Source organism: Microtus oregoni, unplaced genomic scaffold (genome assembly GCF_018167655.1).
Source record: "Microtus oregoni isolate MIOR12 unplaced genomic scaffold, Mior012 000048F_ref0000485, whole genome shotgun sequence".
Taxonomy (NCBI): Eukaryota; Metazoa; Chordata; class Mammalia; order Rodentia; family Cricetidae; genus Microtus; species Microtus oregoni.
In genome coordinates this window covers 4,475,715-4,500,415 of record NW_024543222.1, presented here as the reverse complement: position 1 = coordinate 4,500,415, position 24,701 = coordinate 4,475,715, and the positions used below count along the sequence as shown (strand labels likewise).

The window sequence follows — 24,701 nt, the reverse complement described above, 5'->3', positions numbered from 1 at the left end:
TGCTTCCTAATGAACTGGGGTCTCTCTTGCCTGCTGTGCCATCTCTCCATCCCTCATCTGCTTCTTCTTCCTTTTTTTTTTTTCCAAACTGGTCTGGAACTTTCCTTGTAACCCAGGCTGAATTTACAGTCTTCCTGTGTCAGCCCCTCCAATGCTGGGATTACAGGCATGTAATCCTCCGCCTCGTGGACAGAAAATCTCATTCATCTGTTTGTTCATCTATTTATTTTGAGTGTTGGGTTGCCTAGAATTTGATATGTAAACTATGCTGGCCTCAAACTCAACAGAGATCCACCTACCTCTGGCTCCAGAGTGCTGGGATTGAAGGCGTGCACCACCATGCCCACTTCAACAGAAATTGTAAAAGTTTACTTATTCTGTTCTGGGTGTTAAAAGCATGTTTCTGTGACACTAGCAATTAAACATGGGGCCTCGTACATGCCATGCCAGGCAAGCACGCTCCTGCTACCAGTGAGTTCCAGCCCCACCCCGGCTCCAGCCATTTAGAAGAATACAATTTGGAACCAGTTATGGTGTAGTAGGACCAGTGGGCTGCTTCCCGCCACCCGGCTAGCTTTACCCAAAATAATTACACGGAAACTGTATTCTTTTAAACACTGCTTGTTGCCGGGTAGTGGTGGCGCACGCCTTTAATCCCAGCACTTGGGAGGCAGAGGCAGGCGGATCTCTGTGAGTTCGAGACCAGCCTGGTCTACAAGAGCTAGTTCCAGGACAGGCTCCAAAACTACAGAGAAACCCTGTCTCGAAAAACCAAAAAAAAACAAAAACAAAAACAAAAAACAAAACACTGCTTGGCCCATTAGTTCCAGCCTCTTATTGGCCAGCTCTTACATATTGATCTAACCCATTTCTAATAATCTGTGTAGCCCACGAGGTGGCTTACCAGGGAAGATCTTAACCTGCGTCTGTCTGGAGTGGGAGAATCATGGCGACTCACTTGACTCAGCTTCTTTCTCCCAGCATTCTGTTCTGTCTACTCCGCCTACCTAATTTTCTGTCCTATCAGAGGCCAAGTAGTTTCTTTATTACTTAACCAATGAAACAACAGATAGAAAGATGACCCTCCTCCATCATTATGGGGCTTATACACCTGTTACACATCTACTGGCATTTAGGAGGCAGAGGCAGGAGGATCACTGAGAGTTCAAGGATTTCTCAGCAAGACCGACCACCACCATCTCCCATGTCCCAACCCCCTTCAGGGGCTGTGGGCAGTTGGAGGTGGCCAGCGGAAGGAGGTGTCATTTCCCCAAGGGAGGAGGAGCCAATGAAGAGTAAACCCTGCTCCAGCGATCAAACTGGGCACACACTCAGACCTGAACATAGGAATGGGGCTTCTTGGGAAAAACAAGAGTTTCAGATGAAAGGGGATGGACGGGGTGGAGGTTCCTATAATGCACTGTGTACATGCGTGAAACTGTCAAAGAAAAAACACATTAAAAAACAGCGGCGTTCATTCCTCTTGCCTTGGTGCAGTAACAGAAGTATTTCAGACCACAGGAGCTGCGCTCCCAGCAGCAGGAAGTCCCCACGCCTCCCGTGATTACTGCCTGTTCTGAAGTTAGGGAAGTGGAGCCACGCAGTGTTTGTCCTTGGTGACTGGCTTGTTTAGCGTGGCCTGTTGTCTTCAGGGTTCATTCCTGCTGTAGCATCGTATAAAAACCTCCTTTGGGGGAACGGGGCTGGAGAGATGCCTCAGCGGTTAAGAGCACTGGTTGCTCTTGCAGAGGACCTGCGTTCCATTCCCAGCACCCACATAGTGGCTCACAGACCTATAGCTCCAGTTACAGGGGATTCAGACACCCTCTTCCTGTCTTCGTGGACACTGCATACACATGGCACACGGGCATGCGTACAGTCGGAAAATCCGCACACATAAAAATAATCTTTTATTAAAAAGAACCTCATGGACTGACTCTATAGCTACTGGGAAACCCTGTCTCAAAAAAACAACCAACCAACCAACAAACAAATAAATAATAAAAGAATCTCATTTCAGGATGGTAAGATGGCTAATTTGGGGCTTGCCACCAAGCCCAATGACCTGAGTTCAATCCCTGGGACCTGCAAGGTGGGGAGGGAGGCTGACCCTGAGAGCTGTCCTCTGTGTGCTGTGGCATATGCACTCCCGTATCCTCCACCCACATGACTGAGTTACCCTACAGGAGGATGCATAGCTCTTCTAGAGAAAAAAACGTGTTGTATTTTGTCAGAGATTTTGATGCAATTTAAACAGCTTCCTCGGAGGATAGTGGGGCTCGCTTGGCACAATTCCTAGCACAGTCTCAGTGAAGGAAGAGCTAAGAAGTGCCGAAGCCTCTTGGGGTTCACCTGGCCTCATTCAGAAGGCATTCCAGTTTGGCAGCAGCAGACTGCACAGGGAGGGGGGGGGGTATCGAAGCTGGGTGTGATGGCTTGCTTGTATCTTGCTTGTAATCCCAGCTTCTGGGAGGTGAGGACAGGATCGGGAATTCAAAGCTAGCCTGGGCTACAAGCTTCCTCTTCCAAAAAATTGAAGAAAAACTAGTCTAACAAAGCAGTTAAACATCCGGGAGCCTAAGAAACAGGCGGGTCTTCCAGCAGAGTGACTTTGAGACAGTCCCTAAGGCCACATACCTGGGGCTGTGCGGAGCTCCCAGCATGGAGACCCAGCAGGGAGATCCAGCTTCAGGAACTTGCCCACACTTCAGAAGGCAGTTTATAAATTTCACAAGATCCAAACAACAGCACTGAGAGGGTTTTCTTTTTTTTTTTTTTTTTTCTTTCTTTCTTTCTTTCTTTCTTTCTTTCTTTATTATGTATACAATATTCTGTCTGCAGGCCAGAAGAGGGCACTAAACCTCATTCCAGATGGTTGTGAGCCACCATGTGGTTGCCGGGAATTGAACTCAGGACCTTTGGAAGAGCAGGCAATGCTCTTAACCACTGAGCCATCTCTCCAGCCCCTGAGAGGGTTTTCTTGTTGTTGTTTTTCCTAGAACAAGACAAAGATTTATGTTGAAAGATTAAGCACACTGAGCCAGGGAAATTCTGGAAAAAGGAGGGAGGATTCCCGTTCTGCCACCCAAATTTGCAAGGATGCCTCAAGAATTAAGGGTGCTCAGACCCCCCTAACCCCCACCCCTTGAAGAGCATAAAGGCAGCTTCTGGCTATGTAGCCCAGGCTAGCTTCAAGCTGTAGGTCCTCTCTCCAGCTCTCCAAGTGCTAGGATTAGAGGAGTGTTCTGATGTGTCTGCCTGTTGAATTTTGTTTCTACTGAACTAGAATATCAGATTTAGCCTAGGCTGGCCTGGGATTCACCATATAGCATAGGCTGGCTCAAACATCCATCTTCTACCTCAGCTTCTGGAGAGCTGGGGTTATAGCCATGAGCCACCAAGCCTGGGTCAGGCTGGTTTTGTGTGTTTGTTTATTTGAGACAGTTTGTAGCCCTGACTGTTCTGGAACTCTTTGTAGACCAGGCTGGCCTCCAGATCACAGAGACCCACTTGCTTGCCTCTGCCTCCTGAGTGCTGGAATTAAAGTTGTGTGCCAGTAAGCCTGGCTTTCAAGCTGGTTTTTGTTTTTTGATTTTTGAGACAGAATCTGAACAATCCTGGATCTTGCCATGTACACCAGGCTAGCCCAGACCCTCCTGCTCAGCCTTCTGAGTGCTAGAATTACCACACAGATCTAAGTAGAAACACACACATAGCTGGTGTGGCGGCTCACACCTTTACATCCCGCACTCAGGAGGCAGAGACAGGAGACTCTGAGTTTGAGGCCAGCCTGGTCTACACAACAAGTTCCAGGACAGCCAGGGCAACATAGAGAGACCCTGTCTCAAAAACAAAAGGGTGAGCCGGGCGGTGGTGGCGCACGCCTTTAATCCCAGCACTCAGGAGGCGGAGGCAGACGGATCTCTGTGAGTTCGAGGCCAGCCTGGTCTACAAGAGCTAGTTCCAGGACAGGAACCAAAAGCTATGGAGAAACCCTGTCTCGAAAAATCCAAAAAAAAAAAATCCCAGCACTCGGGAGGCAGAGGCAGGAGGATCTCTGTGAGTTCGAGACCAGCCTGGTCTTTAAGAGCTAGTTCCAGGACAGGCTCCAAAACCACAGAGAAACCCTGTCTCGAAAAACCAAAAAAAAAAAAAAAACCCCCAAAAACAAAAGGGTGTCAGGGGCATAGCTCAGTGGCAGGTAGACCATTGTTTAGCATATTCAAACCCGCTTTCATCCCCAGCGACAATGCGCCCACAGAAACAAATGAACTTTGGGCAACAGCGTGGGGCTTAGGCACATGCCGAATACAGGATGTCTTACCTGGTCCCGGCTCTAGCACAGAGGTCTGGCCTCCTACCATTTGGTTACGTCACAGAATGTGCCCTAAGTGATCCTGTCAACCCCACTCAGTCCTTTTATCAACCCAAGTTCCTGTCCCTGAGTCTTAGAAAAGTCACGTCTTCAAGGATACAGACCCTTCACCGAGGCTGGAAACAATCTGCCCATGGGTGTGGCTGAGCCCGGGGCCCTGACCTCTTTTCTACTCTCCTGGCTGCAGGTGAAGACCCAGAGGGCCTGTGAGAAAGAGGGCAGAGGACACAGGTCAGGCGGGGCTGCAGCCCCAGAGTTGACAGACAGGTCAACTGGGGCAGCAGGGGAGGGGCACGTCCTGGGGTTTGGAGGCTGTAGGGGAGTCAGGGTTCCCTGGAGTCTAATGAGAGGGGGACTCTCAGGTGGGCTTTACAGTTAGGCCACCTGACAGGTTCTGGATCTGTAGATGACCAGGCAGGAGGGGCCTGAAGGCCAATGAGGAAGGACAGAGGCAGAGGTAGAAGGAAAAAGGTAGAGGCTGCTGAAGCCTAGGCCTCAGAAGGGACAGGAGGGGAATTGATCCAGATGTTGACTGAAAGCCAAGATGGCGGCATTTCATGGCATGCAAGCTACACCTACAAAACGTCTGTATACAGAACTAATAACATGCTGACATTACCATCCTCTTGATTTGTGTAGCGATATTTCATTAATAAATAAAGCTTGCCTGAAGATCAGAGAGTAAACTGGCTTTTACCTCTACCTCAGTCCAAAATGGTGATCCTGCCTCCAGGAATCCTCAGGATGAGACTGACTGACAGCTGTCTCCTTTGGTCTTCTAGTCCTCTCTAGCGCTGGGATTAAAGGTGTGCACCACTGGGATTAAGGGCGTGCACCACTACTACCCAGTTTCTATGGCAAACTAGTGTGGCTACTGGGATTAAAGTTGTGTGTCACTACTGCCTGGTATGTAAGACTGACCAGTGGGGTTGTTTCTTCAGGCAAGCTTTATTTATTAAAATACAAATGAAATATCACTACAGATTTGGTTTTTATTTGTTTGTTTGTTTTTTGTTTTTTTGAGACAGGGTTTCTCTGTAGCTTTAGAGCCTGTTCTGGAACTAGCTCTTGTAGACCAGGCTGGCCTCAAACTCACAGATCTGCCTACCTCTACCTCCCGAGTGCTAGGTTTAAAGATGTGTGCCAACACCACCCAGCTTATTATCTTTTTCTTTTTATTAATTTATTTAACTTTATTTTATGTGCTTTGGTGTGAGCATGTCAGATCCCCTGGAATTAGAGTTACAGACAGTTGTGGTCTTGGGAATTGAACCTGGGTCCTCTGGAAGAGCAGCCAGTGCTCTTAACCACAGAACCTTCTCTTTAGTCCCTTGTTTCCTTGAGATAAGATCTCACACTGCAACCTAGGCTGGCCTTGCTTTTGCTATGTAACTTGGGCTGGCTTCAAATTAGCACCAATCCTCCTGCCTCCGCTTCCTGAATCATTGGCAGAAGCCACCAGGCTTAAAGAGTTTGATTTTGATTATTTTATTTTTTAACTTAAACATTAAACACATCAGCTAAGTGCAAATCAGAAGGAAGCCTCTGGTGTCAAATGAAGGAAGGTAGACATCACTGGGTGATTGGATCAGAGCCCCACTGGCCCAGCCAGACTGCATTGCAGAGGGCTGCTAAGGGCACTTCTGAGCTGGCCGCAGGCACTCAGCCATTTCACCTGCACAGCACCGCTAACCCTGCTCCACATGCCCTATGGGTCTATTGTCTGGTTCTGGGCATGGTGTGGAACCCAGGGCTTTGCCTACACTAAGCATGCGTGCTACCACTGAGCTATACCTCCAGCCCACCCATTTAGAACTGTCCAAATAACTGTACCGGCAGATCACGCTGATGGTATCTCCCATCCGTCCCGTTTGCATGCAATCCCCCACTTCCTCTCTGCAGTCACCCAGCCCCTAGCTCACGCTGCAGTTTAAGAATTGGGCAGAACACCTCCCTAGCAGTACAGTCGAAGACCAAAATGGGGTAATTTCCAGTCTCAGGATGACTCAGTGATGTCTGCAGGGCAAGACTGGAGGAGGCTGCTGATCTGTGGGGGATGGACGAGGCTCTCCTCAGCCTGCTCCTCATTGGGGAAGTCCCTTGGTTCCAGAGCAGAAGAGGCTACGTGCGCTATGGGCAACATTGTCACCAGGGTCCAGTGCCTCTAGGAGACAGGGAAGAAGCTGACCCCTGACCCCAGGCCTGGCTGTGACTTCATACCTCGGGCTGCACAGGGAAGGGATGTGCAGGCAGCCAGGTCCAGGTGCTGACTCACAGTGAGAGGAACTGTGCTTTCTAAGCCTCGAGCTGAGTGCTGAGGAGGTGTCTGGAAAACCCCAAACCGTGCTTACAGCTGGGCGGGAGTCAAGCCCAGACCTCCTGCCTCAGTAGTCTATTCGGTGTTACTGTGCTCTCAAGACCCGGTTCTTAGCCGGGCGGGCAGTGGTTGTGCACGTCTTTAATCCCAGCACTCGGGAGGCAGAGGCCGGAGGATCTCTGGGAGTTCAAGGCCAGCCTGGTCTACAAGAACTAGTTCCGGGACAGGCTCCAAAGCTACAAAAAAAAAAAAAAAAAAAAAGACCTGGTTCTTTCATGAGCCCGGGCAGAAGTCTCCAGCCTCCTCAGTGCTGGGATTATGAGCAAGTTGCATCTCTCCTGGCTCCTCCAGCCCTTGTTTATAGACAAGGTCTCACTATGTAGCCCTGGCTGTCCTGGAGGAACCACGCTGGACTTAAAACTCAGAGATCTGAACCTTCTGAGCCTCCAGAGTGCTGCGCTTCAGGGTGTGTGCCACCATGCTTGGCAATCATTTTTTTTTTTCTTTTTTGAGACAGGGTTTCTCTGTGTAACAGCCTTGGCTATTCTGTAACTTGCTTTGAAGACCAGGCTAGCCTCAAACTCACAGAGATCTGCCTGCCTCTCCCTCCCCAGTGCTGGAATTAAAAGTGTGGGTCACCACACCTGTTTTTTTTTTTTAATAGTGTGCTTGCATATGGGGACGCATGATTGCCATGGTGTATGTATGGAAGTCAAAGGTCAACTTGTAGCGGTCAGTTCCCACTTTCTGTCACGTGGCTCTGAGGGTTGTCAGGTTTGGTGGCAAGTGCCTTCCCCTGATAAACCAACTGGATTGATTGGCCTCCAGCCCATTTTAAAAGTAGTGTTTAATGCTTTTGTGAGTTAGCAAGAGGCCAGTCAACTGGCCAACATCAGTACCAATAACATTTACAGAGTCGTTGGCACATGGAATTGTACTTTTATGTTCCTTTCCTTCTTTTATTTCCTTCCTTCCTTCCTTCCTTCCTTCCTTCCTTCCTTCCTTCTCTTCTCTGTGTAGCTCTGGCTGTCCCGTAACTAACTCACTCTGTAGATCAGGTTGGTCTTGAACTCACAGACCCGCCCGCTTCTGCCTCCCCAAGTGCTGGGTTAAAGGGGTATACTTTTCCATGTCTAACAATCATCAACAACCCCGGTACAACAGGCCCCTTAAACTTTTTTTTTTTCTTTTTCTTTCTTTCTTTCTTTCTTTTTTTTTTTTTTGGTTTTTCGAGACAGGGTTTCTCTGTGGTTTTGGAGCCTGTCCTGGAACTAGCTCTTGTAGACCAGGCTGGTCTCGAACTCACAGAGATCCGCCTGCCTCTGCCTCCCGAGTGCTGGGATTATGAGACAGGGAGTTCTCAGTTCTGTAGCCCAGAGTGACCTGGAACCTGGAACGCAACCTAATCTCCTGCTAGGCCTCTGGAGTGTTGTTACAGGTGTGAACCATTATCCCCCCTTTCCTTAGGATTTTGTTAGCAACCATCACAGAGAATCTGCTGATTGCTGAGGGGACCCGGGCCTCCAGACTATTGAGGACTGCACACTGGGCCTGGTGGTACATGCCTGTAGTCCTGGTCCTTGGGAGGTGGAGGCAGGAGGATTAGGAGTTAAGGCCAGCACTGACTACTTAATGAGTTTGAAGCCAGCCTGGGCTGGGATACATGAATCAATGTCTCATATACCTCCTTCCCTATAAGAAGAATAAAAGTGTGTGGAATGGGGGCTTTTTAGTGAGCTGGGCATAGTGGTCCATGCATATAACCCCAGCATTTTTAGGACAGGGAGGCAATAGAAACAGGAATCTAAGGCAAGCCTTGGCTAGGCTACATAGCAACCACATAGCCATCCTACGCTACATAGCAACCACACAGCGGTCCTATGCTACTGTCACCTTCCCTCAAAAACAAAAGTCAGGGGCTGGAGAGATGGCTCAGTGGTTAAGAGCACTGGTTGCTCTTCCAGAGGACCCAGGTTCGATTCCTAGGATCCACATAGCACAAGTGTCTGTAACACTACGAGCAGTAGGGGAGGACCACAAAGTCACCATGAGCCTAGCAGCTTATAGCCCTGCTCCAGAGAGGTCCCCCCAGTGTCACAGCCCTGCTCCAGGGAGAGACCCCCCAGTGTCACAGCCCTGCTCCAGGCAGGTCCCCCCAGTGTCACAGCCCTGCTCCAGGGAGAGGTCCCCCAGTGTCACAGCCCTGCTCCAGGGAGAGGCCCCCCAGTGTCACAGCCCTGCTTCAGGGAGAGGCCCCCCAGTGTCACAGCCCTGCTCCAGGGAGAGACCCCCAGTGTCACAGCCCTGCTCCAGGGAGAGGTCCCCCAGTGTCACAGCCCTGCTCTAGGGAGAGGTCCCCCAGTGTCACAGCCCTGCTCTAGGGAGAGGTCCCCCAGTGTCACAGCCCTGCTCCAGGGAGAGGTCCCCCAGTGTCACAGCTCTGCCGGGGAAGGCTCCCCCCAGTGTCACAGTCACAGCCCTGCTCCAGAGAGAGGCCCCCCAGTGTCACAGCTCTGCTGGGGAAGGCTCCCCCCCCCCCCGTGTCACAGTCACAGCACTGCTCCAGAGAGAGGAGGTCCCCCAGTGTCACAGCCGTGCTCCAGGGAGAGGCCCCCCAGTGTCACAGCTCTGCCGGGGAAGGCTCCCCCCCCCCCGTGTCACAGTCACAGCACTGCTCCAGAGAGAGGAGGTCCCCCAGTGTCACAGCCCTGCTCCAGGGAGAGGCCCCCCAGTGTCACAGCTCTGCCTGGGAAGGCTCCCCCCAGTGTCACAGTCACAGCCCTGCTCCAGAGAGACCCCCAGTGTCACAGCTCTGCCGGGGAAGCCTCCCCCAGCAAGTATTCTGCTCCACTGTGCTCTGCTCCTCATCTGAACTTCATTCTTCTACAGGGAAGAATCCAGGAGGGCAGCCTCCTCTGCCATGGTAGAAAAAGGCAGCAGCAAACTCAACAGCCCCAGGGCTTATTATTTATTTAGGGCTGCTTAGGGGTGGAGTTTTTCCAGGGTGGGAATTGGTCGGATTTCAATCCCTGAATTTGGACAAGTTCAGAGATTGGTTGGATTTCGTGCGCAGGGATTGGCTGGTTTTTGTACTGAGTTGGGCAAGGGCAGAGTATGTTTCTTTGGCTCTGGTTTCAGGGCCTGGTTGTGTTTCTTTGGCTGCCCCTTTTACCCTACAGTACACACATGGTAGATGCACTCAAATACTCATACACATAAAAATAAAATCTCCAAAAATATTGAAAAGAAAAAGCAAACAGAACCAGCACGCAGGCAAGTAAAACTTAAGTTTAGCCAGGGCTGCACAGGCACACCCTATTCCAAAACTTAAAAATATATACAAAACAACAAAGGACAGAAAAACCAAGGACTACCCCCCACCATGAACATATATGGAAGCCCTCCAAAATTCTTTCTCGAGGGCAAACTGGGGAACTCCATGACAGGTAAATGCCACACTTCAGTATTCTGAAGACACATTCATAGAAACCTGCCTTCACTTCCCTCTAGCTATCTAGGAATTTTCCTAAATAAATATTTGGGCCTGAAGGTCACCTGGCTTCTAAGCAGGCCCAGGGGACAAGCCTCAAGAGGAAGATGGCTGGCTGGTGCCACAAGACAGGCTAGCACCACTTAGCTGTTCATCACAGCCTTGTGATCTCATTTCATACGGAACTCCTGGGTATACGACAGAGTCTTGGTACCAGGGGGGCCCCTGCGATAGGTCAGGTTGGCTAGTGGTACCCTCAAGGCCTTGCCAAGTCTATAGCTTTCACAAGCCAAGCTGGTCCTGGTAGACGTCTGTCCAGGGGAGCCCTGAACACACACTTTGCCTGGAATCTGACCCATGGGAAAAGCGGAGAAACACACATCAGGAAGTCCGTGACTCAACATGAGCACCTGAAGGCCATTTCTACTCCTCCTCCTGATGCTGAACTCTGAAGCCACTTAACAGAAAGGGACTTCCTAGGATTGGAGACCCAGGTCAGTGCTTGCTTAGCAAGTGCAAGGCTCTGGGTTCCCAGCACCGGGCAAAAACGAAGCCCCCAAAGCAGGAAGGGGTCAGTCAAACTGAGCCAAGGGCAAGGTAGCTAGTCCGCACAGCACTGGAGCCAGCAGGGTGGGACAGGCACAGCTCTGTCCTGCTTATACTGCAAGGGGGCAGGGTGGCACCCGGAAACTCCCTAGCTGTGACAACACAGGAGGTTGTTTGCTCAAAGTAATTTCTCTTTTCAACCATTAACCCTTGCTGCACACGTCCCGGCCGGCCGTAGAAGTGGTGACCAGCCTCGTCTCAACCCTAGCAGCGGCACCCAGGGTCCCTTCCTCAGCTACTTCCTCTACGATCAGCCTTTCTCCAGCTTCAGCAGAGGAGGAGGGGCCTTATTAGCTCAGCCCTCCATCCCCAAAGCTCTTGGTCTGAACCAGTTTCCAAATGATGAACTACATCACTTGTCCTAGGATCACAGGGGCTACATATGCCAAGCTGTAATAACAAACTCCAAGCCTTTAATCCCAGCAACCGGGAGGCAGAGGGAGGTGGACCCTTGTGAATTCCAGGCCAGCCTGGGCTACACAGTGAGAGAGACCCTGTCTATAAAAAAAGATGTCATCAGGGAGAAATAAAGATACACGGTGAAGAATTCATTGTCTGTTTATTCACAGTTAATCACTACCTACCAAATTGCTATCCGCAGAAGTTAAAGGAGTAAGTACATAGGTCTTTTTATTTAAACACTGATCTTTAAATATATACACACAAAACTTAGTTCAGCAAGGCTTCATGATATACACCAATTCCAAAATAAAACAATCAAATGGCCCAGGTATAACTCCAGAGATTATTTTTATCATCAGCAGGGAAAGAAGCAGAACCGGGAGGGGCGGGAACACGCTCGATCCAGAAGGTCTCCCCCCAGGGCTGAGTCCATCTCATAAAACAGAGTCCAGGGGAGACCCCACCCTGAAGAAGCTAGCAGCCCAAGGACATCACCAACTCCAAGAGAGAGGCGGGAGCCTTGTTGCTGCTGTGGGAGGAGGCTGGGTGGAGAGGACAGGACAGGCACGTGACTAGAGGACCAAAGCTCACAGGAGACAGATAAGCCCTGCAAGGTCTTGGTCTTTCCCGCCTCACAGGGCTTCCAGGAATGGGGGCAGCATGACAGGTGCAAACACAACCAACCCAGTCCTGCTATTCACGCTCTTGGGCAGGTTGGAAAACACAACTGAGAGTGAGGACCTTGTTCTAAGAGCAAGAAAAATGAAAAGCCGTTCTCACCTCCCACCTGAGTGTAGCCTGTGAGAGTGGAAGCAGGTCAGCGTGGATGCCACCCGCTCCTCCGTCTTCTGTGTGACACTTCCTGGCTCCAGGCATAGAAAGGGCAGACCACAACTCAGACTGGAGGCCAGGGAGCTGAGTTTGCCAAGACCTCTGGCCCACCCAGACGGGGGAAACCCACTCTGCCTCTCCCGGCCCCTTTCCCTCTATCCTGTTTCCCTGCCCTGAGAGGGAAACATTACGCAGGATAGAGGACTAATCGGCTGAAAAGCTCTGGACTGTCTTTAACTTATTTTCTTTTTTTTAAAAAAAGTGAAAACACCACTCATAAACACCCTTGAAATAAGGAAAAAGGCACTATGAAAAACAACATCTTAGCGGCACCTGAAGGGGAGACAGTGGAGGAGACGCAGGTCTGCAGTGACTCAGGGCCGCAGGTGGGCAGCCTGCCTCCTTCCCTACAAAGCCCAGCTTTGACGGAGTGCTCCAGGCTTGGGGCTGGAGGCAGATGCCCAGCCAAGGGCCCAGGTGCCCTGGCTGCCCCTTGTGTGTGAAGAATACAGCTCTTTAAGTCCATCCATCTCCACAGACAGTTTGCATAGAGAAAATACCAGCCCACTTGGTTTCTTTTCTTTTATTATTGGCATCAGCTGGGACTATATGTGGCCTTAAACGTCATGCACTGAAGGACAGGAAAGAGAGGACGAGAAGGAGGACACAGGAGGGGAACAGGAGCAGCGGTGAGATTCTGTAATAAAAACTGTAATTCAATTCAATAGGTTAAGTTTTGGCATTATGAAATCAAACACCCCTTCCCACCCCCCGAAGTTTCAACCTAAGTGCGAGGGTCACCAGCAGGACCCAGCCAGGTGTTCTGCACTCCCTCACAGGCTGTGACAGGCAGCATGTGAGTGGAATTCTTGTGAATGGTCTCGGTCTCAACTTTTCACTTCCTTTAAATAATCTCTTTTGCTTCTTAGACGTTCCGGTTCACTGGGGTGACGTAATTGCGAGGAAACATGCCGGTCTGCCCGTGGCAGGCCCCCTTCCACCAATTGGGATCTGAGTTATCCATGACATGGATGAAGTCTCCTCTGCGAAAGCCCAGCTCACCATCCTCCTGGGGGTCAAAGTCAAACAGTGCCTGGACATACGTTGGCTGCTGCAAGAGAAGCAGGGAAACGGTATTCCTGATGCTGCCAGCTGCCTTGAGAGCCAACTGCTCAGTGAGTGAGCACGTGCAAATCCACCCACTTCCCAAAGCAGCCTCCCACCACCCTCCCTCCACTCCTACCCACCACTAAGTCCTAGGTGGGTTTAGCGCAATCCTTTACTAAGACTCAAAAGCACAGGGCACACACCGTTGTCACTGTGAGTGGTCAACGGGCCACAGTAAGCTAACAGGGAAGAGCAGTAACATGCGCTGTGTGTAGCACAGCTGCTCACAGGTATGAAAACGTCTGTGTTCCAGTCACTTAGGTTGTACAGGACAAAGAGCTTTCACAAACCAAAGCAGTCCTGACCAAAACTCCTGCTAGTAAGTAAGGGACAAGGGTGTGCAGACACTCCTGACAGGCTGCATGGGCTGGAAGCACTTCTCTCTGGTGGCAAAACCACCTGATGCCAGCTGCAGACCCTCGGTGTGGATGAAGGCAGCCTGGTGCACAAGGAGGTGCTGTGGTGGCCCCGCCAGCTCTGGCTTACCTGTGGCACCTGCTCTATATCCCGCAGGAATATCTGCTGGTTCCTGGACACGGATGTCGATCTGTGGTAATCTACCAGCTCATTCAGAGAATTGAACTTCACCACCCACAGGAAATACTTCCCAGCCCCATCGCGGAGCACCTTGAAGTGCTGGACATCATTCCCAAACCTGCAGAAGGGAGAAGAGGCATGAAGCAGCCACAGGGCTCAGCGGGGCTCCCCTAGACCTGTCCTGACTGCTGGTCACAGCAACAACCCCCACAGAGGGCAAGTCTACCCACTCGGCTCACTCTGAAGACGCCCGTGGATCTCCTAACACAGTCCATTAACGAAGTTACAATTTTATCTGCTTTAAATGTTAAAAAGCAATGTGACATTCAAGCACTAGCCTAGGTCGGCTTTGGGCTGACTGGCTAAGCTGGTCTAGAACTCATGGTAATCCTCCTGACTCAGCTTCACCAGGGCTGGGACTACAGGTACGCCACCAAAGCCATGCTTTCCACTGAGGATCTGTCATACAAATTTTCTTTTTCAGGGTAATGAGACCCAAACATGAAACAAACATTCCTATCACCGGACGACAAGCTCTTTTGCGCTGTGGAGCAAGGGTAACAAGTGTGACCGACTGATGCTGGCCAGCCCACAGGGTCTGCACTGGTGACACCAGAACAGGACAGTCACTCAGCTAGGGCCCTGCTTCCTGTTCACTGCCAAGCCTTCAAATTTTTCCAGGAGCCTCTCCTTCAGTTTAAGGCTTAAAGGTCAGGGAGTTGAGTTCTAAAGACAACCCAGAAGATGGCAGCACTGAGCTCCAAGCTAGGGAGCGCAGGACACTTCCAAACACCCAGGGCAAATCTGAAACCAGATACTGAATCCCAGATACACCCCACCCCTTTCCCCTATAGATACTATAATCTGATAAAGTTTAATTTTCATTGAGACAATTACAGCAATATGAAATCATAAAAGTTATTTAAAATCTAAGACTTATTTCCGCAATTTCCAGTTGGTCTCTGGTAACTGGAATGGAGGAAAGCGAGACCAAAGCAACTGGACGACTTCATTATGTTTCTCACTGAGAAGCGAATGTACTGGCGGAACCTCAGGAGGGCTGCAGATCCAGGACCCAAGGGTCCCGTCTGGAAGGCACCTGGCTTCCGGAGAGTGAAGGGTCACTGACAGCCAGGGTCACTTCTACCACGGCTTTTTGCCCAGACTCTGAAGATCCTGAAGCCAGTGCAGTGCTGGAGACTGGTGCGTGTGAAGCCCTCAGTGAAGATGTCTGCCTTAAAGGCAGGATTTCATGTTCTGTCTCTCTCACCCGTGTGCATGCTCCCGGGGCTGTGAACGCACAGGTGTGAGTGAGCATGTGTGTGGAAACCAAAGTCAGTGCTGGCAGTCTCTCTCCACCTTCTCTCACTGGCCACTGGCTCCTGGCATCTCTCTCTCCTCCATGGACCCTAACTCAGGCCCTCATGTTTACATGGTAGGTGCTTTACCACTTTATTTTACTCCTCAAGTGATCACATATTAACTAAACAGTCCTGGCTGTCCTGGAACTCCCTCTGTAGACCAGGCTGGCCTTGAACTCACAGAGATCTGCCTGCCTCTGCCTCCAGGTGCTGGGATTAAAGATGCAGAGTCCGGCTAAATTTTGCTTAATTTTAAAATGACATCTCTACAGATGCATGCATGTGCATGTGTGGGGTGGTCGTGGAGTCAGAACCATAGCAATCAGCCCTCTCCTTCCACCATTTAGGTCCTGGGATCAAATGCAGGTCACTGGGCTGGAGGCCGAGCACCCTTACTCACAGAGCCATGTCACTGGGCAGTCTCACGGAGTCCAGGTTGACACTGAACTCATTATGTGACCAAGGATGACCCAGAACTTATGAATGTTGTGGAATACTATTTAATGATGTGTTTTTCAAGACAGGCTTTCTCTGTGGCTTTGGCTGTCCTGGAACTAGCTCTTGTAGACCAGGCTGGTCTTGAACTCCCAGAGATCCACCTGCCTCTGCCTCCCGAGTGCTGGGATTAAAGGCGTGCGCCACCACCGCCCAGCGATGTGTTGCATTTGTTTAACTCTGTGAAGCTGAGTTAATTTGCTGGTCTAAAATACCTGATTGGCCTAATAAAGAGCTGAACAGCCAATAGCAAGACAGGAGAAAGGATAGGCGAAGCTGGCAGGCAGAGAGAATAATTAGAAAGGGAAAATGATCAAGGAGCAGGAGAAGGAGGAGGACACCAGGGGCCAGTCACCCAGCTACACAGCCAGCCATGGGGTAAAAGCAAGAGATACAGAAGAAAAGGAAAAAGCCCAGGATAGAAGGTAGACAGGATAATTTAAGAAAAGCTATCTAGCCGGGCGGTGGTGGCACACGCCTTTAATCCCAACACATGGGAGGCAGAGGCAGGCGGATCTCTGTGAGTTCGAGACCAGCCTGGTCTACAAGAGCTAGTTCCAGGACAGGCTCCAAAACCACAGAGAAACCCTGTCTCGAAAAACCAAAAAAAAAAAAAAAAAAAAAAGAGAAAAGCTATCTAGCAACAAGCTAAACTAAGGCTGGGCATTCACAAGAAACAGAAAGTCTCCTTGTGCGATTTGTTTGGGAGCTGGGTGGTGTGGGCCCCCCAAAAGAGCAAAGAGCAAGGGAGGGGGACAAGACAAAACCAAAAACACCAAAACAAACAAACAAAAAAAAACCCAACTACATATGATTCTCCTGTCTCTACCTCCTGAGTGCTGGGTTATACCCGGTTGTAGGCAGAATTTGCCCTAGGAAGGGAGCCCAGACCTCACCCGTGCCAGGCAAGCATCCTATCTGCTCTCCTAGGCTCTATCCCTACGATTCCCTTTGATGGGAGGGAACAGTTTGGCCTTGCTGGTGTCTTCAGCTGGAGCATGTATGGAGCTGGTCTGGCTACAGCTGCTTGGGGCAGCAGAGACCAAGGGAAGCAGAAGACACACAAGCCACTTAGAAGCATAAAAAATGATAATTCTGCAAACTCAGCCCAAGATGCTCTGTTAGATCCGTCCTCACACATATGCAATCAAGAATTTCAAAGTCCTGGTTACAAGAGGAGGAAACTAGTTTCACACTCAGTTTGAAAAATACAAAACAAAACCCCCAAAATAAAATCAAAAACAAAACCACTGTAAGCCAGGTGTGATGGTGCACACCTTTAATTCCAGCACTCAGGAGGATCCCTGACTTTGAGACTAGCCTAGACTACAGATAAAAAGTTTCAGGACAGTCAGGACTACACAGAGAAATCCTGTCTTGAAAAACCAAACCAAAACAACAACAATAACAAAAAACCCCCCCAAAACAAAAAACACCCCCCCCCCCAAAACAAAACAAAACAAAAAAAAAAGGAGAGAAGAAGAAAAGAAATGCTGCAAACACATTCCGAGGCATCAGATCTCCTCCGGCAGGTCTCACGTCTCCATTTAGACAGAGCACACAACTTTGTTCTGGAGTCTGGAACTGAAGGCCTGGCGTTCCTCTACAGAAAGCGAAGGTGGGGAGGATGGGAAGTCCAAGGCCGGTCCAGTTCACCACGGAGCTAGAGACGGAACTCAGACCATGCATGGGCTACACCCTAGCTCCCAGTGTGCGCAACTCAGTGGGACCCTGGTCAGTGTTTAAGGACAACAGCAGGACTGGTGGGGGTGGGGGTGTCCAGTGAGTAGGGGCTTGTGCACAGACATGACAATTTGGGTTTAAACCTCAGATCCCAAGGTAGCAGAGAAAACCGACTCCTGCGGAAGTCTGTCTGTCCTCTCACTTCTGGACCCGGCGCTGGGGCTGGAGGCACTGGACTCCCCAACCCCTCTTTTTTTCCTATTTATTTATTTATTTTGCAACATTCTGTCTGTGTGTATGCCTGCAGGCCAGAAGAGGGCACCAGACCTCGTTACAGATGGTTGTGAGCCACCCTGTGGTTGCTGGGAATTGAACTCAGGACCTTTGAACTCAACTCCTCTTTATGGACAAAGAATGAAACAAGGGGATGCTCAGGCCCGTCATCCCAGAAGCCCGAGACAGGCAGATGGCCAATCTGAGGAAAGGCTCTGCTACACAAGTTCCAGGAGGGCCTGAGGTACAGAGTTAGTCTGTGTTGAAAAGCCGTGAGGTGGGCTTCTGCAGGAACATATTAGCTAGAAAAGGACACCGACTGGTTCAAAACACATGGAAAGTCATTCTTCTAGACAGGATCTCACTATGGAACTCACAGAGAGTTCTCTGCCTCCCAAGTGCTGGGATAAAGGCACGTGACACCGTGTCTAATTCCTCTTTGGATTTTTGAGATAGCATCCCATCGGGCTCATGGAAACCTTTCCAAGTACCGTGAAAAGAAAGCCTCAGATAGTGCCTGGTCTGCCTGGTCCAGGGAAGCAATGGGAGCTGAGATGGCATGCGTTTTGTTAGGCTGGCAGCAATTGCACCGAAGGCAGGGGGGGACCAGGAAACTGGCTGTGCCTGCTGTCAGTTCCTGCACGTTCAGGCCACTGGGAAACAGGCTCCAGAGCAAAACACTATGATTTCCATGGGAAGACGTTAGCATCCGCCCACAGCATCACGCTTCAGGCTTCAGTCGATGGCAGCAGGCTTCTGTGGGCAACTCCAGCAGGAAATACTTACTTGACAGACAGGGAGAAGTCCCCAGGGGCACTCTCGCTCTCTCGGATTAGGAAGGCCCCATCATGCCTCTGTTTGCTAAGCATTTCTTCTGCCTTGGCTCTGGGGATTTTGCCAAAAAACCACCTAAGGAAGGAAAGCAAGCCGGTCAACATCTGCTTCTCCACAACGCAATGGGCTGTCCAGCCTCACACGCAAATAAGAGTGCTCTCCTTGTCGGGGGAGGCTGCTCTTCGCCTGCTCTGGAGCAGTGCCTTCCTGAGAGATACGCTTTCAAGCAGCTTCACCTGCTCGAGACCCCGACCACCCTTCAGACTACAAGGAGACCTTTCCAAACACGCCACCTGAAAACTGGTTTCTGAAGCCAAAGCCCCGGCCCCTCACTGACTTTTCAGAAAGGCACCCAAGAAAGCCCTGCCACGTGGGACAAAGGACAGGGAGACACAGGCCCTGGGAAGGCCGAGTGCCTGGGGAGACCTGGAAGGACTAGAAGGTGGAGGCAAGGAGGCTTTCTCGATGAGAAAGCAGACTGCCCGTAACGGAGGCCAGTACTCCTCTCCGGGTGACCGGCTCAGGGTGGAGGAGGATGGGGTGGAGGACACACCACTCAGCACTAGGACACTTCCCCAAAATTCATAAGGCCTTGAGTTTGATTCTCTGTACTACCTAAGAGCCCAAACAAAACGAAATCATAGTATCAGGAACTTCAGAGCTGGGCAGTGGTGGTGCACCCCTTTAATCCCAGCACTTGAAAGGCAGAGACAGGCAGTTTCTTTTTTTTTCTTTGGTTTTGGGTTTTCAAGACAGGGTTTCTCTGTGTAAAAATCCTAGCTATCTTAGAACTCTGTAGATCAGGCTGGTGGATTTCTCTGAGTTCAAGGCCAGCCTGGTCCATTGAGCAAGTTTCAGGACAGCTAAGGCTATTACGCACCACCCCCAAAAAACAAACAAACAAACAAACAAAAACAAAACCACCCCAAAACCAAATCAACCAATCAACAACCAAAAGCAACAACAAAAAACAACAACAACAAAAAACAAAGTTAGAAAAATAAAGGAGGAGAAGAGACACCTTTAAAGGGCTCGAGGCCGTGACTGCCTGGCTCTTTCGAATGAAAACCATCAGCAATCAGGGCAGAGGACTGTGGAGATATCGTCAGTATTTCACTGTGTTTCTAAAGGAAGGCTGGCCATTATTACACCAGCTAAGACCGACCTCACCCTCTATGGTAACCAGAATTCTCCGGTCTGCAAATGAAAGCCACACCACCAAAGCTGTGTCACTGTTTCCTTCTGTGTAGTGGTTGAGTCCACTTGGGATTCTCAGACTGGCTTGAACTCCTGGCCTTCCTGTATGGAGGGCTTGGCCACATGGTGCTAGAGACACAACCTCAGGCCTCAGGCACGCTTCACAAGACCTTGGCAACTAAACTACATAAACCTAACTCTCTTTCTTTCTTTCTTCTTCTTCTTTTTTTTTTTTTTTTTTTTTTTTTTGTGAGACAGGGTCTCTCTATAGCTTTGGAGTCTGTCCTGGAACTCATTCTGTAGATCAGGTTGACCTGACCTCAGAGATCTCCCTGCCTCTGCCTACCAAGTGACAGGATTAAAGGCGTGCGCCACCACTGCCGGGAAAACCTAACTTTCACGACCATCTTTTAAATTTTTATTTTGCGCTAGAGAAAGAGCTCAGTAGTTAGGAGCACTTCCAAAGGACATGGTTCAGTTTCCAGCACCATTATCATAGCATACACCCACCTGTAACTCCAGTTTCAGGGACACAGGCATAGGCAAACAATCATACATATAAAATAAAGCAAAATAAAGTTACAAGAGTGACTTGTTCTTACTGTCATAGAAAGCTAACTTTTAAAACCATCTTTTAATTTTAAAATTATTGTATACACGCGGAGGTCAGAAGACAACTTTGTGGGGTCAGTTATGTCCTTATCTTTGTGGGGTCAGTTCAGTTACGTCCTTATCTTTGTGGGGTCAGTTCAGTTACGTCCTTATCTTTTTTGTGAGTTCCAGGGGTCAGATATGGCCATCTGGTTTTCGTGGCAAGTGTTCTACCTGCTAAGTCATCTTGCTGTTCTGAGACAGGGTCTCACACAGTGGCCCAGGCTGCCCTGAAGTCTGAACTCTCCCACTCCCATGCAGCTCTCCAAGGGGTGGAGCTGGTGGGGTTTTAAGTGGAAGCCGCAAGGCTGAAGTTTGTTTTGGGACAAGGTTTCTTGTCAGGTCCATACAGCCTCCAAGTACTGAGGATTAGAGGCATTCGCCACAGGCAAGAGTCATGGCTATTCCCCCACCCCCACTGTGCCTCCACAGTTTCTCTGTGTAGCCTTGGCTGTTCTAGAACTCACTCTATAGACCAGGCTGGCCTCGAACTCACAGAGATCCACCTGCCTCTGCCTCCTGAATGCTGGGATTAACATCGTGTGCCACCACGCCTGGCTATGACTATCTTATTACTGCCAGATATTTTTAAAACATTCTTCCAGAGATTAAAACTGAAATTCAGATAGCAGACACAGGGCTGCTAGGAGGGGCGCCCCCAGACACTGCCTGCATGAATTTAAGTGCATCTAAATCAGTTTCATGTCTTTCTCACTTTGCATGCTCTGATGCCAGGCTGTGGGGATATACCCCTCCCCCTCCTACAAATGCAGAAGACTGAACCCTTGATGCCTGGGGAACTCCCTAGAACAGACCAGAGAGGAGGAGGCTCTGAGGAGGTAGCCCCCTTCCGCGGCCTCTGGTACTGCTAAGGGCTGGCTGCTCTTGCGCAGCAGCTTCTGAACGCAGCTGGGGAGGACGCACAGTGACTGCCCTGTCTCACACTTACCGGGAAGGAGTGCATATTCTCCACAGCCATTCTCCCCGTTCCTGCACCCTAAAATATTGCCACGAAGCACCAACTTCTAAAAAACTTAATTCTCGCTGGGCAGTGGTGGTGCATGCCTTTAATCGGCACCCGGGAAGCAGAGGCAGGAGGATCTCTGTGAGTTTGAGGCCAGCCTGGTCTACAGAGTGAGTTCCAGGACAGGCTTTAAAACTACAGAGAAACCATGTCTTGAAAAACAAAAACAAATAAACAAAAAATTCACACAATTTTATTTAATTCAAAAGTATTAGTGCTGGGCATAACAGCAATGCCCGTAATTTTAGCATAGGAGGTGGAGGCATGAGGCCCAGATTTCAAAGCCAGCAGTAGCCACTTAGGAGATTTTGAGGCCAGCCTGGGCTACATGAGATCGATTCTGTCTCAGAATAACAAAACAAAACAGAACAAAACAAAAAAACTATAGTGAACTCAAAGCTGCAAGTACACTTATTTGCTATTCTTTTTAGGCAAGGTCTTGTCGACTAGCTGGTTTCCAACTTCTGATTCTCCTGCCTCAAGCATACTTGGGTTAAAACCTGTGTAGCAGGCCCAACTCTCTAACTGGATTTTTTGTTTGCTTTGTTTTTGTACACAGGCTTTCTCTGTGTAGTCCTGGCTGTCCTCGAACTCAGACATCCATCCGGCTGCCTCTGCCTCCCAAGTGCTGGGATTAAACGGGTGTGCTGCCACTATTACCCAGCTTGGATTTTTTCCCCCAAGACAGGCTTTCTCTGTAGCTTTGGAGCCTGTCCTGGAACTAGCTCTTGTAAACCGCCTGCCTCTGCCTCCCGAGTGCTGGGATTAAAGGTGTGTGCCATCACCGCCTGGCTCAAACTTTTACAAAATAAATGCATCAAGAAATAAGAGGTCAGGCTGAGCGTGGCAATACACAGCTGCAATCTTTCACTGGGAGGGAAGAGGGAGGAGGAATACTGACTGTAACTTCAAGGCTGGTCTGGGTCTCACACTAAAACCCTGTTTCAAAAACTAAAACAGAAGGAAACATTAGTTTGAAAACTATTTCACTGATCAAAAATTTCTTATATATCTGCTCCTGGTTCAAATACAGAGACAGGGTCTCGAGATGCCACCCAGCAGGAGGAAAAGCATACAGCATCCAGTCATAGCCGCTGTACTTTCCCAGGACATTTGCAGACCCAATAAGCTTCTTCCAAAGAATGACCGCTTGCAGTGCTGAACGCAGAAGCCAGGCCCTGTGCATGCTGGGCCAGTCCCCTCTACCACTGAGCTACCCCAAGACTGATACTTATGTTTAACTGCATGCCCACAGACAAATGTTCTGCCAATCTTTAAAAAGACTGGTCTGTACTGCCCTAGAAATAGCAAGCAAGGAAGCCAAGGGGGAGGATAGATGTATTTTCCAGTGTGTTATTTATAGCACGCAATAGCCCCCGCCCACACGCACTTACTATGGAGAGCCTGTGTGGATCTGCTGGGCACACACAACCTGTCCTGTCGGCCACGTGGACCCAAATGCATCATTAGGTGGCTGATATTCTATCATATAACTGTCCGCTTCCTCTCCAAACAAAGGCGGGGGGCGGCGGGGGGGAGACTGGCACACCGCACTGTGGGGGCCACACTAAGCAACAGCCTGTAAAGTCACAGAAGCACTTCGCACCAGCAGCCGTGCCCAGCACTACCGCAGACTTGCAGAGAGGCTCTGGAATGTTTCATTCCTTCTGCAGAGCTCAGAGCGGAGGGGCTGACTTTCCTTCAGCCAGCTTACAAGTAGCCCAGCGGATCACATTGATGCTGTCTAGTTAGGGAGTTAAACTGAGCACTGAAGATGTGATCCGAGGGCTCCAGCTGAGCTAATACCCCCTGGTCCTTCATTTTGCTAAATTGCCCAGGCAGGCCCTGAACTCCCAGTGCTCTGCCCCATCCTCAAGAGACCGGGGGTGTGCATGCCTACCACTCCAAATTCTTACATACAGGGGGAAGGGCAGAGCACGAGTGGCCCTCCTGGTCAGACCTCCCTAAGGAGGGCGGCTCTCTTTATTTCATAATCTCATTCAAAAGGCCGTGCTGCCGGAACAGTCTGAAGGCTGCTGACCACAGCACCGTACTCAGGATGATTTTGTTCCCGATCCAGCAAAGCTGTCAGGAAACCACGGCTCTCAGGCTAAATGTGATCATTTTTATACTGACCCACAACTCAACTGTTCAATTTGAGGCTATCTTGCTACATAAGCCCAGGTTGGCCTTTTCCTTTCTTTAATTTATCTTGTTCGTGTCCTCACGCACAGGTTCTCTATGCCATGACGCACTTGTCGATGGCAGAGGACAGGGTCTGACAGCCAGCTCTCCTTCCACCTGGGGTCTGGGGTGCTGGAGACACTGGCACTCACCGCCACACTGCCTTCCTCCCTCCACTCTAGAGCTGAGTTTGAGGTAAGCACTCTACCATAAAACCACATGCCTTTACAGTTTTTATTTATTTTTAAAAATTAATACTTTTATGGTGCTAGGGGTGGAATCTAGGACTCTGTACATGTAAAGTGAGCCCGGCCCTAGTGGGTCATCAAAGCATAAACTTTAGAGGACCTGGGCATAGTCCAGTGGTAAGTGCTTGCCTACTATTCAATTCCCAGAATGGAAGAAAAGGGGAGGGGGAAGGAAAAGAACAGGTGTGCGTGTGTGTGTGTGCGTGCGGGTAGAGATGACTAGGTGCTTAAAAACACAACTCTCTTTTAGAGGACCTGGGTTCAGTTCCTAGCACCCACAATAGCGGTTCACAACCAACTATAACTCCAGTTCCAAGATCAATACCCCTTTCTGATGTCTGTAGGCTCACGCAGATACATACACTCAAACAGACACAGAGACACGTACAATTTATTTATTTATTTATTTTAAAGAAAGCAGGACAGGTGCGTGCCAGCACACACCTGCAATCCAAACACTTGGAAGGCAAGGGCAGACTGATCAGAGTCAGCTTGGTCAACAAAGGGAATTCAGGCCGGTCAGAGCCACATGGTAAGGAGGCCCTGACTCAAAAAGAAAGACTAAAATCTAAAACTTTCCCTATCCAGTCCTTTACAAAGTGTGTACTGGTCTTCTGTTTTTTCTCTTTTTTACTTAAGAACTTTTATTTTGCATGCATAGGTGTTTTGCTTGCATGTATGTCTGAGCACCACATGTGGGCCTAGTATCTGTTGACCTTGAGTCCCCTGGAACTTAAGTTACGATGGCCGTGAACCATGATGTTGGTGCTGGGAATCAAACCCAGATTCGAAGGAAGAGCCGTCGGTGGTCTTAACCACTGAGCCATCTCTCCAGCCCCTCTGGTCTTTTTTCTATCTTCTTTTCTTCTCTCTCTTTTTTTTAAAAAAGACAGGGCCTCACTATGTGGCCCTGACTAACCTGGACCCTAACACTGCGGGCCTGCTCTGAGCTCCCAGGATCTTCCTGCCCTTGTCTAAAGTACCGGGACTAAAGCTGTGCACTACCATGTCAGCACTAACACCCCT

The 24,701-nt window shown here is 49.8% G+C and overlaps 1 protein-coding gene across 1 annotated transcript in view; it reads right to left on the bottom strand.

Annotated features, from left to right (window-relative positions):
* Positions 1-11,330: 11,330 nt before the first annotated feature.
* Grb2 (growth factor receptor bound protein 2) overlaps positions 11,331-24,701 on the bottom strand; it is a 66,059-nt gene continuing 52,688 nt past the window's right edge. Inside the window, exons 4-6 of the mRNA XM_041635831.1 lie at positions 18,324-18,446; positions 13,675-13,843; positions 11,331-13,132 (exon numbers count right to left, since the gene is read on the bottom strand). Of these exons, the coding sequence (XP_041491765.1) occupies positions 12,947-13,132; positions 13,675-13,843; positions 18,324-18,446 (478 nt within the window). The 3' untranslated portion in view covers positions 11,331-12,946. The remainder of the gene's footprint in view (positions 13,133-13,674; positions 13,844-18,323; positions 18,447-24,701) is intronic.